The 16709-nt window shown below is 35.2% G+C and overlaps 1 protein-coding gene across 1 annotated transcript; it reads left to right on the top strand.

The window, feature by feature from the left end:
• The first annotated feature begins 884 nt into the window (after positions 1 to 884).
• Positions 885 to 15002, top strand: LOC108993630 (AT-hook motif nuclear-localized protein 14). The gene is made up of 6 exons (XM_018968611.2): positions 885 to 1333; positions 4297 to 4349; positions 9958 to 10089; positions 13883 to 14035; positions 14284 to 14575; positions 14648 to 15002. The coding sequence occupies exons 1-6, from the start codon at positions 940 to 942 to the stop codon at positions 14698 to 14700; spliced, it is 1077 nt and encodes a 358-aa protein (XP_018824156.1). The 5' UTR covers positions 885 to 939; the 3' UTR covers positions 14701 to 15002.
• Positions 15003 to 16709: the final 1707 nt, after the last annotated feature.

The raw sequence follows: 16709 nt of genomic DNA, 5'->3' as shown, positions 1-16709 counted from the left end.
ATTCAAAGGGGTCAATCATAAATATTATTTTAAAGTTTAAATCTTTCAAAATATTATAAACTTAAAAGAACTAAACGATAAAAATATAAATGGAAGAAGTAAAAATATAATCACAATTTATACATGCTATGTAATCTTTTTGAAAAAAAAAAAATTTATTATTAAAAATTTATTTTTTCATATAAATCTCATATATATATATATTTTTTTTAAAACATGACGGTTGCACAATTCATAATTATAAATATCTTTGCTCGAATATTAAATATTAAGAAGAGATTTGAATAGTGAATTAAGATAATATAAAATGAGATAAAAATTGAAAATATAATAAAATATTATTATAATATTATTTTTATATTTTATTTAAAAGTTTAATAAATTTATAATGATCAAATGAGATGAATTGAAATTTTTTTAATCCAAACATAAATCAATCCAATTTCATTAAAATTATTATTCCTTTTAGTTTTAAAATGATCAAATAAACTATTAAGTTTTGACAAAAATTAAGAACTTTATAAAAAAGAACTTGAAAAACATGTTGCAATCTAAAAAATAAAAAATTAAAATTACAATGAATAAAATGCTTGTTTAAATCCTACGCCTCTGGTTTTTTATACAAATGATTTTGTATTATTTTAATATTTAACGATTTAAAAATATCATTTGTATTATTTTAATATTTAAAAATTTAAAAATTAAAAAACCTAAAGCAAATATAGGAAATGGAGATAAGGCTAATTGGATGTGAAAAATGGAGTCAAATCATAAAAAGACAAAAAAAATCCAATCGAGCGGTTGAGAACACACAATTCTTCTTCTTTTCTTTTATTCAAAACAAAAAAAAATCAATTCCTTTCATGAAAAATTAAAAGAAATAAAAAAATAAAAAAATCTCATTCCACACACACTCTCTCTCTCTCTCTCTCCCCTAAAATGGAACCCAGTGAGAGCCAACTCAGCTCCTACTTCCGCCACCACCACCACCAGAACCCCATCACCACTACGACCAACGCCGCTATCTCCCCGACCAATGGGCTCATGCCACCTGCAGAAGGTGGCGGGCTCCACATGGTCTACTCTCACCCGTCCTCGGTGCCTTCTTCCGCCGTGACGACGACGACTACCACGACGTCTTCGCCGCTGGATGGCACGCCCACGGCTAAGCGGAAGCGAGGGAGGCCTAGGAAGTACGGCACTCCGGAGCAAGCCCTTGCCGCCAAGAAGGCAGCCGCTCAGCAGCAAACGACGTCGTCTCACTCCCACTCTTCCAAGGACAAGAAGGACGCCACCTCTGCTTCCTCCAAGAAATCTCATCTCGTCGCTCCCGGTGGGTCTTTCTCCATTACCCTTTCTGTTCCTTCTCCTGGTTCTGCTTCAATTCCTCGTTTCTGTGTGGGCTCCTTTTGCAAATTTATTGAATTGGGTTTCTTTCTTGATTGTTTAATATATGGGTGCTGTCGGTGGGTTTTCATGACTACTATTTGGATTTTGATGCTTTAATCAGGATTATATATTTAAATTCAATTGCTTTTCCCCCAAAATTATCACCCATTTGCTTGAACTTTAAATTTGGAAGGATTAACGTCTTGGTTGAAAACACATATACTTGAAGTTTTGAATCAACCAATCAACCAACTAATCCTGGAAAGTACCCCCCTTGTTAGGAAATTATGATGAAAATAATGGAATCCAAAGTTCTAAATAGATTTAACATATTCAACAGTAATCAATGCATTATTGAGTAATTCACGCACATAATTTTGTCTCAAACTAATATGTCTTGATTTATTGTTATAGGTCTTGCTTGTTCTCACAAGGTTTCCTCACTATCACAATGTATCGTTACTATAGGAAATGTTTTAGTCCAAATTTGTATGTCTACCAACAAATTCCTAAGCCATTCCGCTTCTTTACATGCGGCTGCTAAAGCAATAAACTTAGATCCCATGAGGTCGTAGCTCCTCCTAACGTAAAAACCCACCCACTTGTAGACTTTGAATTTGATTCTACACTATTCCATCTTGCATCACTGTATACTTCTAATACAACATTTTCCTTTTGGTAGTTGTTATGCCCTAATGAAAGGCCCAAACCACATGACCTATAAAGGAGTAGTCAATGATTCAATTGGCGTCCCATTGAAACCTTATAAAGAGCAAGAACTTCTCATTCTCAAGCAACGTGGGATCCCTTACACTGCCTACCGTTTTCCTTATAATCTATTATTATCATGTGGGGTGTCACAATCTCCTCCCCTTAAATTCTTGATGTCCTCGTTGTACCAGTCTATCGTAGGTGGCACGGTTCAAGTTCCACATTTCTAGTGGGGATAGGCTCTAATACCATTTGTAACGCCCAAATGAAAGGCCCAAACCACATGCCTATACTCTAAAAAGACTTTTCAATGATACAATTGGAGCCCCATTGGAACCTTATAAAAAACAAGAACTTCTCATTTTCAAGTAATGTGAGATCCCATGCATCACCTACCCTTATCCTTATAATCTATCCTTATCATATGGGGTATCACAATAGTGTAGACCATAATTCATATTCCCTTTTAAGTATTTCCGAACTTGAGAAATTGCAACCCAATGCTCTTTACCTAGATTGCTAGTAAAGAATATTTTCTAAAGAAATTTTCTATCATCATGCTTAAGCTTCCTCTTGTAATCATTCCATGTTGAGGGAAATTTATTAACAATTTCTCCCACCAAGAAATTTTCAGCAACATCAATTCCCATCGATTTAAGATCACCAACGATAAGCAATAATTCATATGCTTGGGTTAAAATTGGCTTATCATTAGTCATCTTAAAATCCATAAAATTTAAAATAATAGACATTTCAATACCTGCTTCCTCGATTTTATATTTGTTTCCAAACTCGTCCATAAATTTGTTGCCGAAGGAGTAGACCGATAGACATCATATATTGAATTGGACAATGCGTTGAGGATGTGGCCTTTGTATAGAAAGTCGTCCTCTTTCTACTTCTTGTGCTTCTCCTTCAACTCGGAACTTTCTCCTGGAGTAGGATCGTGAATCGCCTCCAAGTCATCTTCCAAAATTTATGCGATCTTCAAAGTGGTAAGGAAGAACATTATCTTTTGCTGCCACCGAATGAAGTTTTGACCATCGAAACGATCAAGAAAAACGGAGTTTTGGTTCTTCACTTGGATGGACTGCATCACCTCCATGATACAAAATATGTTCTAAAATTGTTAGAAAATTATAATGAAAATAATGAATTCATGAAGGCAGAAAATAAAGATCTAGACTCCAAGGCTCGATCATAACGGTGATTTCTTTAGAACATATTTTTTCCCCTTTCAACGTGCTCTAGAGTAATGACAAAATTGTTTCTAGGATACAATGAAGCCCTCTATCAAAAAATAATCTCGTTGTTCTACAATAGCACTTTTATAGAACAACTCAAACACCATTTTTTTTAGAATTACAAGATAGAGAGATATTTTTTAGAAGATGCATTCCAACGGCTAGGAAACGGCTAGTTTTCTTGTTACGTAAAAAATGCTGTCCAACGGCTAGTTTTATGTTTTGTAACAAATGTTGTCTAACAGCTAGAAAACGACTAGTTTTTTATTATGTAACAAATGCTGTCCAACTGTTTCCTTCTTCACATATTTCAATGAGTTGACATTCTCCATCAATGCACAAGATTTTATTTAAACATGTAAGAAAAATGAAATATTACATTATTATTTAAAATACCCATAATAATATTATCGTTTTAATAAAATCTAACACCCCTTGTACCCTTACTTTGTAAAACGATTGAACTACCCTAATAAATCTTACAAAATGCTTGAACTATCATATAGAAATCCCATTTAGTTAGGCAATGGTGTATTAATTATACCATGATTTTCATTCCTGTTTGATTTGGTCAGGTATGTAGTGTTTCATTTGTATCCAATTCTTCTCTATTTAAGCTAGTAGATGCATTATGGCTTATTCATAGTGACAATTACACATTTTCTTAGGCATTTGGAGGCTGGATGCTTTTGAATTGATCATTTTGTTCCTCGTCTTTTTACTTTTTTCCCCTAAATTTTCCTTCGATTTCGATCGATAGAATCCTCAGGTCCTATAGAAACCTTGTCAAATAGTATCAAGCATATCATTACTGTACCTGAAGCATCATAAGCTTTCAAAATTTATTGTTTTACCTATTATATTTTTTTATATTTATTTTTATTGTTTTGTGAGCATTAGATAAACTTTACAATACTTATGAGGTGCACCTACTTCCAACTGATTGATGCAGGCAATGCAGGGCAAGGTTTTACGCCACATATCATTACTGTAGCTGCTGGTGAGGTATAAATTTTCTGTTTGACTTGAAGCTTTTAATGTTTTTTCTTTTTTGATGTACAAACATGCATGCAATACATTCTTGAAGATGCGCACATGCAAGTAATACTCAAATATTCTTAGTAAGGTTTAATTTTGCTTTATGTCTTTTTATTTACTTTCTGTAATTCATTTTCCCTTTTAGTTGTTGGAGCGGTTTGGTCTTTTACGTTGCTTTCCTTTTTTGGTTTATGGTTTTATCTAAGGGTGAAATTTTGTGCTTCAAAACTCTGAAGTCGGTGAAAGTTAGTAACTTGGAGGCCACATCTGATGACAGTTATTCGAGTATTTTCTCAATTTTCTTTGTTTTTCCTTTAGGGTTTTAGTTTTGTGCCCAATAACTCTTGGAGGTCCAGCCCTACTTACTGGGAATTGTTGTTAACAGAGATCTGCAAACTTCTACCACTGTAGATTTGAATGATATTCAGGCTGATCACTGCCTGCAACCATTGGATTCTACCTGAATTTCATCACGTTGCAAATGTTTTTCATGTAGAATGTGGGTTCTTTGTCATACGGTTTACCTGACTGCCTATGCTTGCCTCATGATGGACTTGGTCAAACTGGTGTTCCACTCCCATGTGTTTTTGTGAGACAATCCTCTGTAGAAGTCCCAACCTCTGTAAAGGAGGCAAGTTTTGGATTTGGGCACCACGAGGGCTGGCTACCTGCTCCTGGCTGAGCCATATGAGATCTGCAATATAGTAGCTGTGCGGTGATACCACTATGAGGATAAGTTGATGAGCTTCATTGATCATGATAACTCCATGTAAGAAGTGTGGAGTGTTTTTTTTTCACTTATAAAAAAAAAAGTGTGGAGTGTTTTTGGAAAATATGAAGATGGTGATGAGTAACAAACAGTGGTTCTGCTCCATAATATCAACGTATTGAGCGGGTTGGAGATGTAACAGTAATATTGATAGTGTCTTTTGTGCTGGTAAGGATATCTACGTGATGCGTTCAGATTATATGAGAATATTAGAATACATTACGGATAAAAAGTACGGTTGGAAGAAACTACTTAAGATGATGGTAAAGGAGAGAAAATATCATAGAGATAATGATGATGAAGTCTCCTTTGAAGTTTGAATTTCTTTAACTCATGAGAAGTTTAATAGATAGAGAATACCACCTTTTAATATGGATAATGTAAATTTTAAAAACTAAACATATTAGATCAACAAATTACAGCCAAAGAGATATTTTTTTAAAAATAAAAAAGGTAGGAGGGGGCAACCTGAAGGGGCCTTCCCACCTAGGCTTGACCGTAATAACATCTTACTCTTTGGGAACCGAACCGAACAGAACAGGAGGAGCCTAGGTGGCAGGAAGCTGCAAACCCTCCTTTAAGTTGGGTTTGAGCCATAGTTTAGTCCCCAGCCCCACTAGGGAATTCAATAAATCCTTAGGCTGCTTATACCAATAGTGTAAGGTGAATCCATATTCGGATGCAAACCATGGACCTAATACATGCCAAACTATCTGGGAGTAACCCAAGGATCATTGAGCTACCACCCTCGGTGGTTACGGTGAAAGAAGTCGATCACTGAAAGTGATCTTTAATGGGTTAAACTCTGTTTGTGTATCCAAATGTCTTTGATTCTTGATAGGCATTTCATGGCTTTTTTTATTCCTGTGACCTGATCAATGGGTTATTGTCATTCTTTTTATTGACGTTTCTTCTTTGGGTAGGTATAAAAATAGTCTGCATTTTTGTATGATTATCTTTTTGGTTATTAGATTTTCGATTTCATCATTTTGCTCCCTGAGTTACAATTTCTGGGTGGACTAACCTAGGCGTCTGCCAGGGTCAACAAACCCAGTCAGGTCCTGGGTTGGTCACCCAAGTGATGGCTATGTTTGTGTTTTTTTACTTTTTTCTAGTTTATATTGGTTTTCTATTTTGGTTTAATGTTCTTTTGAGTTTTAGATCTATTTTTATATGTTTTACACTATTTTCAAATTTATTTTGGACATTTATTTTTATTTATATTATTTGAATTTTATTTATATATATTATTTATTTATTTATATATTTATTTATACATCATGAAAACTTGATTTTTTAAGCATTTGTTTTTAGTTTGTTATCTTGTTATCCATACTTATCAAAAAAAAGTTTGTTATCTTGTTATCCATGTTGCACGCCACATGTCCAAAAACAGACACATGGCATGGGTGTTAGCATTACTGTGAGATCAATTAATGGAACTTTGACGGAGAAACCTAACACAGATTGTTTTTTTACTTAGGTCTTTTTCTATGAGTAAGTTAATTTTATTTAAATCACAAAGTGCCACGACTCAAGTACACGAGGATTTATATAGTCGGAGACACCTAACTAGCGGGCTAAAGAAAAAGAACACAATTGTATGAACTTTAGAAAGCTAGAGGAACGTAAGAATTGAACATAAAGGTTCTTAAACCTTTTTTTTTAAATTGGCACCCCGTGTCTGAAAACCAAGTCCCAACTAATCCCTGAAAAAATTAAAAATTATTTATAAATCATAATGGCTCTTAAATCTAACACTGCCCTCACAGCATTCGAATGTATGAGCATTACATTGCCACCAAATACACTACATCAGACATAATGGAACAATCAAATGCTTCCAAGTTGTTGGGGCTCGTGAGGGAACTTCTCCAACAAGCTATCAAATCCATCACGCACTAAGGCGTCACTTTCACAATCTAAAAGTACGAAACTTTGGTGTGTGTATGTCTCAAGCCACATGCAATGAAGAAGAGAATGGTCCACGCTTTGTTCACCCCGCGTACACATACAGTAGCAGCCTATTACTAAAACATTCCTCTTCCTCAAATTACTCACTGTTTAGAGCTTCTCCAATGCTGCCAACCAAAACAAAGAATGCTATCCTTTGACGCCGCCTTGTTTCTCCAAACAATCTTCCAAGGAAACAAAGAGTCATCTTGGGGGGAGAGAGTTTAGCAAACGGAGTTGACTACTAAGGTCCGGATTTTGGAATGAACCTGAATTACGAATCTGCTACACCACTTCTCAGCCTGATAGAGTAAAAATAACCAAAGAATGAAGATATCATCTCCATGTCCAATTATTTGTATCTCTAATGATGCCATAATTGGGTGAACCTCTGTGGTTGTTACTGAAGGTTCAGTAAACAATGCCACATGTGATTTACTGTTTTTCTCTTTCAGCGATAAAAAATTAAGTACATCTGTAATGGAAGTAATGTTTCATTGGTGTCTATATTTTAGAGATTTGTAAAATTTCTGCTACCAACCCAACCCCTCTTTACAGCGGGAGATTCTGAACAATGCTGGGAAAGTTGTCTTCAAAGGCTAATGCCTGAATCACAAATCATGCCAAAAACTAATCTTAGACCCATCCCTCACATCAAATCTACTACATGGAGAGAAATTGTCCCATCCTTTCCTGATGCTTTTCCACTCCCCCATCCCCTAAGACGTGCTAATCTCATTTGTGCTCCATCATCCCCTCATATGACCATATTTATTTTCTACAACCAATCTCCACAATGTCTCTCCCCTCATGGCCTAATGCCCTAAACACTCTTGGATCATTTCCATTATTGTTTCCACTCCCCCATCCCCTAAGACGTGCTAATCTCATTTGTGCTCCATCATCCCCTCATATGACCATATTTATTTTCTACAACCAAACTCCATAATGCCTCTCCCCTCATGGCCTAATGCCCTAAACACTCTTGGATCATTTCCATTATTGCTTGATTCGAGGATGTTGTTTGGAGTAAACTGCACTTCAAGTTTAACAACATGTGGCTAAAATCTGAGTGAGTTCTTGAGAAGGTGAAACAATTGTGGTTGTCATATGAATTTCAAGGACCACCTATCAAAAAAAAAAAAAGAAAAGAATTTCAAGGACCTCCTAGATTTGTTATGGCCAGTGAACTGCAAGCCTTGAAGCTAGATCTTAGAAAATCGAATGAGGAGGTGGTTGTCCATGTTGGGAAGATGATGTGTCTCCTTATGGATGAGCTACGAGGCTTGATATTTTGAAAAAGATAGAGCCTAATCCGAGTTTGAGAGATTGAGAAGGCCTGAGGTCTTGACTGAGCTGGAAAGGATCATCCTTTTTGAGGTGGTGAGTTGGAGACTAGCCAAGGGCTTTGTGGCTAGAGGAGGGTGATAAGAGTACAAGATTCTTCCATTGGGTGGCTAATCCAATTAGTAGAAATATTACAATCGACTCCATAGTTGTTGTGGAAAGCCACAATAGCTTCTAAATTTGGTTGTGCTTGGCGTGGGTGGTGTACAAAAGAGGTACATGGCTGGCACGGGGCGGGGCTATGTAAAAGTATCAGGAAAGGATATGAAGTTTTTTCTGGTAATACTTGACTTGAGGTGGGTGATGGCTCTGGGACTATATTTTAACACGATTTATAGTGTGCTGACAGGGTTCTCAAGGAAGTTCTCCTAGAGGTATATAGTATTGCACATGTGCAAGAGTGGTCAGTGGCTGATTTATTGTAGTTCTCCAATGGCACTCATTGGAAGGTTAGTTTTTTTAGATTGGCTCACGACTAGCAAGTCCATGCCTTCATTTAGTTCTTCAATCTCTTATACTCTACTAGATTACGTTTGGAGGTGTGGATAAGATTCTTTAAGCCCCTCCCAAGTAAGGGAAGTTCAGTGTTCAATCTTTCTATATGGTCTTTATCTCTTATTATAGTGATCCCTTCCAATGGAAGTCTTTAGTGGACTAAAGCACCAAGAAAGCAGTTTTTTTTTTGGCTTAGACAACCTCTCTAGAGAGTATCCTCACCATGGATAGCCTAAAGAAAAGTCATATTAGCCTGGCAGATTGGTGCTGTGTGTGCATAAAGAGCAGGAAATTTGTTGACCATGTTTTTCTTCGTTGTGAGATAGCTAGTGCCTTGCGGAATAAATTTTTTATCAAGGGGCATTGAATACTATATTCAGTCCATATTGCCAATGAATGACTCAGTAGCTATGAAAAGGAATTAATTTGAATATATTGAAGTCTCTTTTTCTAACAATAAATTTATCTCATATTCATTCAATAGTGTACAGCTTTGATTCTTTTAAACTAATAATTCCTTTAATTTTGTTTGGGCCATGCATAATTTGGAACCCAACTGCATTGTCCTCCCGGGGACAATTGGATATTGTGGGGCCACACTTGTTTTGCCTTTTTCATGAGCATCATTGATGCATGGACCAATAAAAAATGAAAGCAACTGAAGCCAGATCCAACTGAAAATACTTTGTAGCGGCTCCAATGAGTTTGATTTCATGGATGAAGATGTTTTTAGACATTTCTATCTCAAAACTGCAAATGTCCTCATTGAATGTGGAGTATTTTTGTTGACTTCCTCGTCGCAGATGATGATAAGTTAACATGCTTGGTTTCCACCTTTTTGTTTTTCTTTTTTGAGATTATCACGTTACATCTTTAAATCCGAAATATATCTATCCTTGATGGCTGTCCTTACCTTGCTTGTTGGATACTTATTTGTTTACTTTATTAGTTAAGATGGATGATATATTTTAGTGTTTATCACCTAACACAAAGTATGAATGTATTCACTAGGATGTGGGCCAGAAAATTATGATGTTCATGCAACAAAGCAAGCGTGAACTATGTATTTTATCTGCATCTGGTTCGATCTCTAATGCTTCTCTTCGACAGCCAGCAACTTCTGGAGGCAACATTGCGTATGAGGTAAATCGCTTTTATTTTATCAAATGGGAATTTCCAGAATGCAGATTTTGGGAGAAAAAATTTCTACGAGTATCAAGAATAAATGTTTTAAAATCTTGTGTATCCTTAACAGAGTTTGGTTGTCGTTAGCCCATTATATGGTGACTTTTTGTTTGCTTTAATATGGCATGATGTGATTAAAAAAATAAAAATAGTGAAAGTTCATTTGACACAAACACACACACTTAGTGTTAGACAGAACCCATGGTTGGGCTTCTTCTGGGGTAGGTGGCACAACAAGATTGTGTGAAAAATGAGCTTGGTGTTGAATTAGATCAGTAAAGTCTCAAACTGAAATTCGAGCTTGTAAGTAAATGTGGGAATTGTTTTTCCTTATGTGTGCTATATCTCAGATCCTGGCCTTGATAAAACATGGCTCTATTGGACCATTAGATTGGGACTGGTAAATTCAAGTTAGTAGTGAAATATGGCATGTTTGTAATTTTTTCTTGGGCTTTTAACACACGAATTATAACTGCTTTCTGTAAACAACTTCAAAATTGCCCATTCTCAAAAAAAGGCACGGGGATTAATTTTCATAACTCTTGTGATTCCACATAGTTTTCCAGTTACCTAGAGTCAATTATTTTTAATGAGGTATATTGTGCTGGAAAACATCTTCTATTATATATATATATATATATATATATATATAAAGTATATTTCGATGCAAAAAGAGTATTCTTATTCTTTATCTGGTCAATAGAATCAGTATTTGATGATTACATTGTTTGTATCTGCATGGTGGCAATATACTTAAAGCATCATATTGCAAATGGCTGGCCACTACTTTGTCATAGCCCCTAACTAGGATTAGATTCTTGGTGGGCTGCAATTGGGAAGAAGTCACATAGATGCACCCGCTAGGCTTTAACCTTTTTAGTTGCTAAGTTGTCCTCAATATATGAGTATGGTTCCAATATTATTCTACAGAGCAACTATACATTCTACTAACTTTGTATATATGAATGCTTTATTGGCATGTAAACTTCCCTTCTGAACTTCATTAATTACTCTTATCATCATGGTAATGTTAAGTTTCAACAACAAATTGCTGGCCATACTCTTGCCAAGATAGATATATTATTTTTAGTAGGTAGAATAAAGATATGGAATAAGTTCAGGAAAATTTGATAGAATTATTCAAAAGTTGAGACAAAAAAATTTAGTGAATCCAAAGAAGGTTTTGAATGCCATTTGTACTTTAAGGCTAGGTCCTTTTTATATTAATAATTAATATGTTGGTTAAAGTCGATTCATTTCACTCGGAGATTAGTATTTGAGTTCCTTGAAATCGAACTCATGAAAGGTGTAATCTAAGACAAAGCCTTTTAGTAATTTGCAATTGTAATTTGCCTTTCCCAGTCTTTTGGCTAGATCAAATGTACTAGTCAATGATCACTATAAAGCTATTTTATGAATAATAGAGGATGCTAATTTAACCTACACCTATGTTTTCTGCCTAGAAATTATTTTTCTATAATCCATATATTGAATAAAACTTCTTGATTACCTATAAAAAAAATAAAATTCAATAATCCATATATGCTTTGTCTGTATTTCATTTATCAATTTGAAAGAATATCTTTTGGCCTTACAACCCAAAAGATCATCTCCTTTCAAGGCTAGAGGTTTGGCTTTGGGTTTAGCTCCTCCTGGAGAATTGTGGGGTTGAGGGCTATTCTAATAAAAGGAAAGGAAACAATGATGTTAGTAATAGCTTCTTTATATGAAAATAAAGTAATGAAATAACAAAAATTATGAAAACCAAATCAAGTAATAATCAAATCAAGAATTTGATTTGATTATTATCTCTAACACCCTCCCTAAAAAACTTTAAAATATTGAGTTTGAAATTTTAGTGTAGTCTTCATATCCGTTTGTTGATCGCCGATGAGATGATGAAAGTGGCGGTGGTGATGATGAAGTCACTTGCAGCTTGAACATCAAATTTGAAGATGTCGCCAGCAATGGGTAGAGAATGGGCCAAAGCCAACAAAGGGCTAATAATAGGCCAAAAAATTGAGCCAACAATGGGCTAAAGATGGTCTTTCTCAACTATAGGACAGAAATAAGAAGGCCAAAAATGGGTCTAGGGCTTCAAACAATGCTCGCATCAGACCTTAAAGAACAATTGAGCTAACAAAGAGCCCAATGAAAAGAGGCTTATAGCCAATAAAGATACTCCAAAAGCATCGATTTGAGACAAAATATGGTTGAACAATGATGAAGATTCTATGAAAGAGATAAAGCTAGTGGAAGGATTGAACAAAAAAGTAAAATATTCCATAGGATCGAGCCTGGCATTAGCCAAGGGCTCTGATGCTATGATAGAAAATTGTGCCCAAGCTTTATGGATTGATTTAAACAAGTTCAGTTTTGAAAATGAGAAATGATATTTTCAGTCGTGAGTGTTCTAACGCCGTACAATCCTTTTGAAAAAAATTGAGTAAATACGGGATCTACACAAAAAAAAAAAAAACGAATTTATTAATAGTGGACCCAATCTTTTTCAAAAGGATTGCATAGTGCTTGCGCACTCCACGATTGTATCTAGCAGTACTCTTTGAAAATAAGGTCTTTGTTGATAATTGAGAATTATTAGCTTTGCAAGGAAAAATCGTACGAGTACGTATGCTTTTTAGGCATATGCGTTTCAAACAAAAAGGCCTAAAATATGAATTGAGAATGTAGGATCAGTAATAACATTTAACACTAATTCTATACCATGCTACAAACTTATTTGCCATTAAGAATACATTGTTGTCCAAGATTAGTACTTCTTAAAATGTAAACTATAAGATGTGAAGCTTTATAATGCTGTCAAAACAAATTTCGATTGGAGTGATGAATGTGATGCCTAAAGTGTAGGCCATCTACACTTGAATATCCCCATAGAAAGTTTCATTTAATTCTACCTCTTATAGGATTTCAAATGAGGCTTAACCTGTCAGCATTTTGCTGAAAATTTCCCCCCTCTATTTTTAAAGTGCTTGTTGCTTATCAAAAAAACTTTAAGTGCTTGTTCAAACGAAGGCACATGCATTGTTTGGAGACAACGCATTTTCCCCTTTCTACGTAGCGTTAATATTCCTACAGTCTATTCTTATTGTGTTTATGCTAAGTAGTTTTGATTTAGTGGGTGTTTTTTCCTTTTTAATTTGGATTTAACTATGATGTAGTAATATGCCTTTCTTCTTTCTGCCTATCTGGTGAGGCAAAATGAAAATGAAATCCTGAAAATGAGTGGTATGACGATCCTAAAATGATTCTTGGGGCTGTTTGAGAAACTTATATGATTTGACCGCTGGTTGTATTGTCGGTCTAATGGTGCTGGTCTGTTAATATGGATGGATACAATTTGAAAAATTGCTCAGACTGCCTTTTACCAAGAGAAATCTTCCAATTATTTGGTTCCAGTTGCCTAGAACAGCTGGTCGAATGTCTGAATCACTCCAGTCAATGGTTGGGAAACAGACCCTTATTATAAAATTTTAGAAAAAGAAAATACACCTCTTTATTATCCTGTTAATCATATCATATCAGCTTTTACGAGATTTGAAGTTTTTTCTCTTTTTTAGTGCCTGAATATCTCGGAGGGTGATATTCTTGTCCAGTACTAGTTTGTTAGTTACCTACAATTATGCATTTTCATCTGGTTCATTCCTTTGTTCCACTAGAGAATTTGATAGTTTGACGTATGGTTTCTTGCTCTGTCAATTTATGATTGTTTCCTAAAATACCCCAATATTAGGGTCGGTTTGAGATTATTTCACTCTCTGGATCTTATGTGCGCACTGAGCTTGGAGGGAGGACTGGCGGGCTGAGTGTTTGTCTATCTAGTACAGATGGCCAAATTATTGGAGGAGGAGTTGGAGGACCACTACGGGCTGCAGGCCCAGTACAGGTACTGTACTCACACACACACACACACACACACACACACACACTGTGTGTGTAGGGCATGATTGGGGTGGGTTAGCTGACATCATCACTCAATCTTGGTGATTTGAACGTTGACAAGTTTTTGAAATGGTTTATTGCTATGTATCAGACGTTAGAAGATTTCTTTCCCCAAGTTCATGGCCTTTTTCTGCTTGTTTTAGTTAGCAGGTTGGATCCGCCATTTGACGTACTATTTAATTTCATCCACAGGTTATTGTTGGTACATTTCTGTTTGACACCAAGAAGGATATCAATGCGGGGGTAAAAGGTGATACTTCTGCTAGCAAAATGCCATCACCAGTTGGTGGGGCAGCAGTATCAAGTATCGGCTTTCGCTCAGCTATAGACTCTTCTGGAAGAAACTCAGTCAGGGGAAATGATGAGCCCCAAGCTATTGGAGGAAGTCATTTCATGATTCAGGGCATGCAGATGACAACTTCGCGGCCCACAGATTGGAGGGTTGGTCCTGATGCTAGAAGTGCTGCTGTTTACGAATTAACAGGTATCATTTCCCTCTATCACACACACAACCAAACACATGCATGGAGTGAAATGGAATGGTTTCATTTTGCAGGAAGAACAGGGCACGGAGGACACCAATCTCCCGAAAACGGGGATTACGAGTAACTTCCAGATTAGGGGTTACTTTTGTGGATGGAAGGCACTGTTTTGAGGTAGATAGATGTATAATATTATGTGTACCCAGCACCTCGTAGCTCTATCAGCTGATGCTGTTATATAGTATGCTCCACCTGTCCGAAAATTGCATGCTTGTGCACTTCGTATCAAATATTTCTGTCTTCATTGCTCAAGGCATAATTGCATTTATTTTTAAGTGTATTTCATAATGGGTAGCTGGCTAATCCTTGCTTGCGCTAAGGTAAATAAGGTAGTAAGCTATATGCAATTGCACTTATATTTTCAGAATAGTACTATTTGGCCATTTGCTTTGGATATATAAATATATATATATTTTTTTTTATAGAAGCCAAACTCCGTTCCCAACCCTATCAAAAATGGATTATTAGATAATGCGAATTGAATTCAAGCAATATTCATGAATGAGACCCTTGAAGAAAGTTTGCACTGCTTTCCTGGCATTGGTGCTAGTGTTGACATTGAGGTAGGGCTGTCATTTTAGAGATAAGCGTCTTGGAATATATGCTCAAAGTCCATTTTTGAGTAGTACTATATGTATTTATACTTTTACTTACAATTTTATTTATAAGATTCATTTTGTTAGTTTTCTTTTGAAATTCAAATTTTATAATTTTCAACATATCAATAACGGATATGTGGACAAATAAGTTTTTTGTAAGTTTTTCTTAAGTACATTTAACATTTTCCGTCCATTTTTATCCAAACAATTTTTTTTTATCCATTCGGGTTAAGATTAGTCTCTTAATCCAATACAAAATATTTTTAGGGAAAAGTCAGAAAATGAAGTATACAATATTATAGCTTAACACTGGCTTTAAAACGCTTAATCCCAAGGCCAAAGCAATATTCCTACTAACCCTTCTCTCTCAAGTGATGCAGACATATAAACCCTCTTTAATCCCAATAAACACAACTTTTTAAGCTATATCGAGAGGTCATAACATCATTCATTTTCTTCACCAGAATTTAAAGCGATGCGGCCAAAACATGAACAATGAAGTCTTGCTTAAGAGAAACCTTTCATCTTTCAAAAAAAAAAAAAAAAAACGTAACAACCTCTGTTATTGCTAGCTTTCAAAATAAAAAGCTAAGTTATTTTTTTTTTCATTTTTTTTTTCTTTTTTATGGGCATAAGGTGTCAGGAAAAAGTCTCTACTAATTTCAATGATGCACAAACCCTCGGTAAAAGGTTTTCTATAGTCCAATAATCTTGAGAGTGTGAAACTATTATTCGACTTGCCCTTGAACCACTACCCCACTTCTTGCCTTCTTGGGTTTGGCTAAGCTATATAAATTAATGCCTATAACATTACATGATGTCAGTCTACTAACGATAAGTTATGTTATGAGCAGTCTAGCGGTCGTCTTGTAGCTGCAAGATGTGGAATCAGTACCTAATCTTATATATAATAATTAAAAGAAATAATGTTTATAGTCCTGAAAGACGTAAGAGCTGTATAATTTTTTTTAAAAAAATAAATAAATACAGAAATTTATATAAAAAACTAATTTTTAATAATAATTTCTCACTCTTTTTTAAAAAAATTACGTAATACTTACGTACTCCACGACTATATGATGATTTCAAATCTCAAGAATTATAAAGATAAATTAAAAAATTCAAGGAGGAAAAAGATAATCTTGTAAAATTTAAGGACTAATTATGATTTTTTTTTTTTTTGGTTCAGAACTTTTCTAACTAAATAAAAAAGATGTACATGGATCTAAAAAGAAACTTTTTTATGCTCCAATTTTTTTTTTTGACATCTTTTTATGCTCCAACTTGATTGGCATTTAAAGGAAAAATAAATAAATAGAGATGTACTGTACAATGCACGCTGGAATACACTCTTTTAACCGTCCTTATCACGTGTGAGTCAACAACCGTACCTCGTAAGCGTCGATACCACAATTGGACATGAAAAATTGTATTGGACATACAACGGACCATTGCCCAGTGGTCGTGTAGATCTAAA

This window comes from Juglans regia, chromosome 11 (genome assembly GCF_001411555.2).
Source record: "Juglans regia cultivar Chandler chromosome 11, Walnut 2.0, whole genome shotgun sequence".
Classification (NCBI taxonomy): domain Eukaryota; kingdom Viridiplantae; phylum Streptophyta; class Magnoliopsida; order Fagales; family Juglandaceae; genus Juglans; species Juglans regia.
The sequence above is the reverse complement of the archived record's forward strand: the minus strand, read 5'-3'. Positions and strand labels throughout refer to the sequence as shown.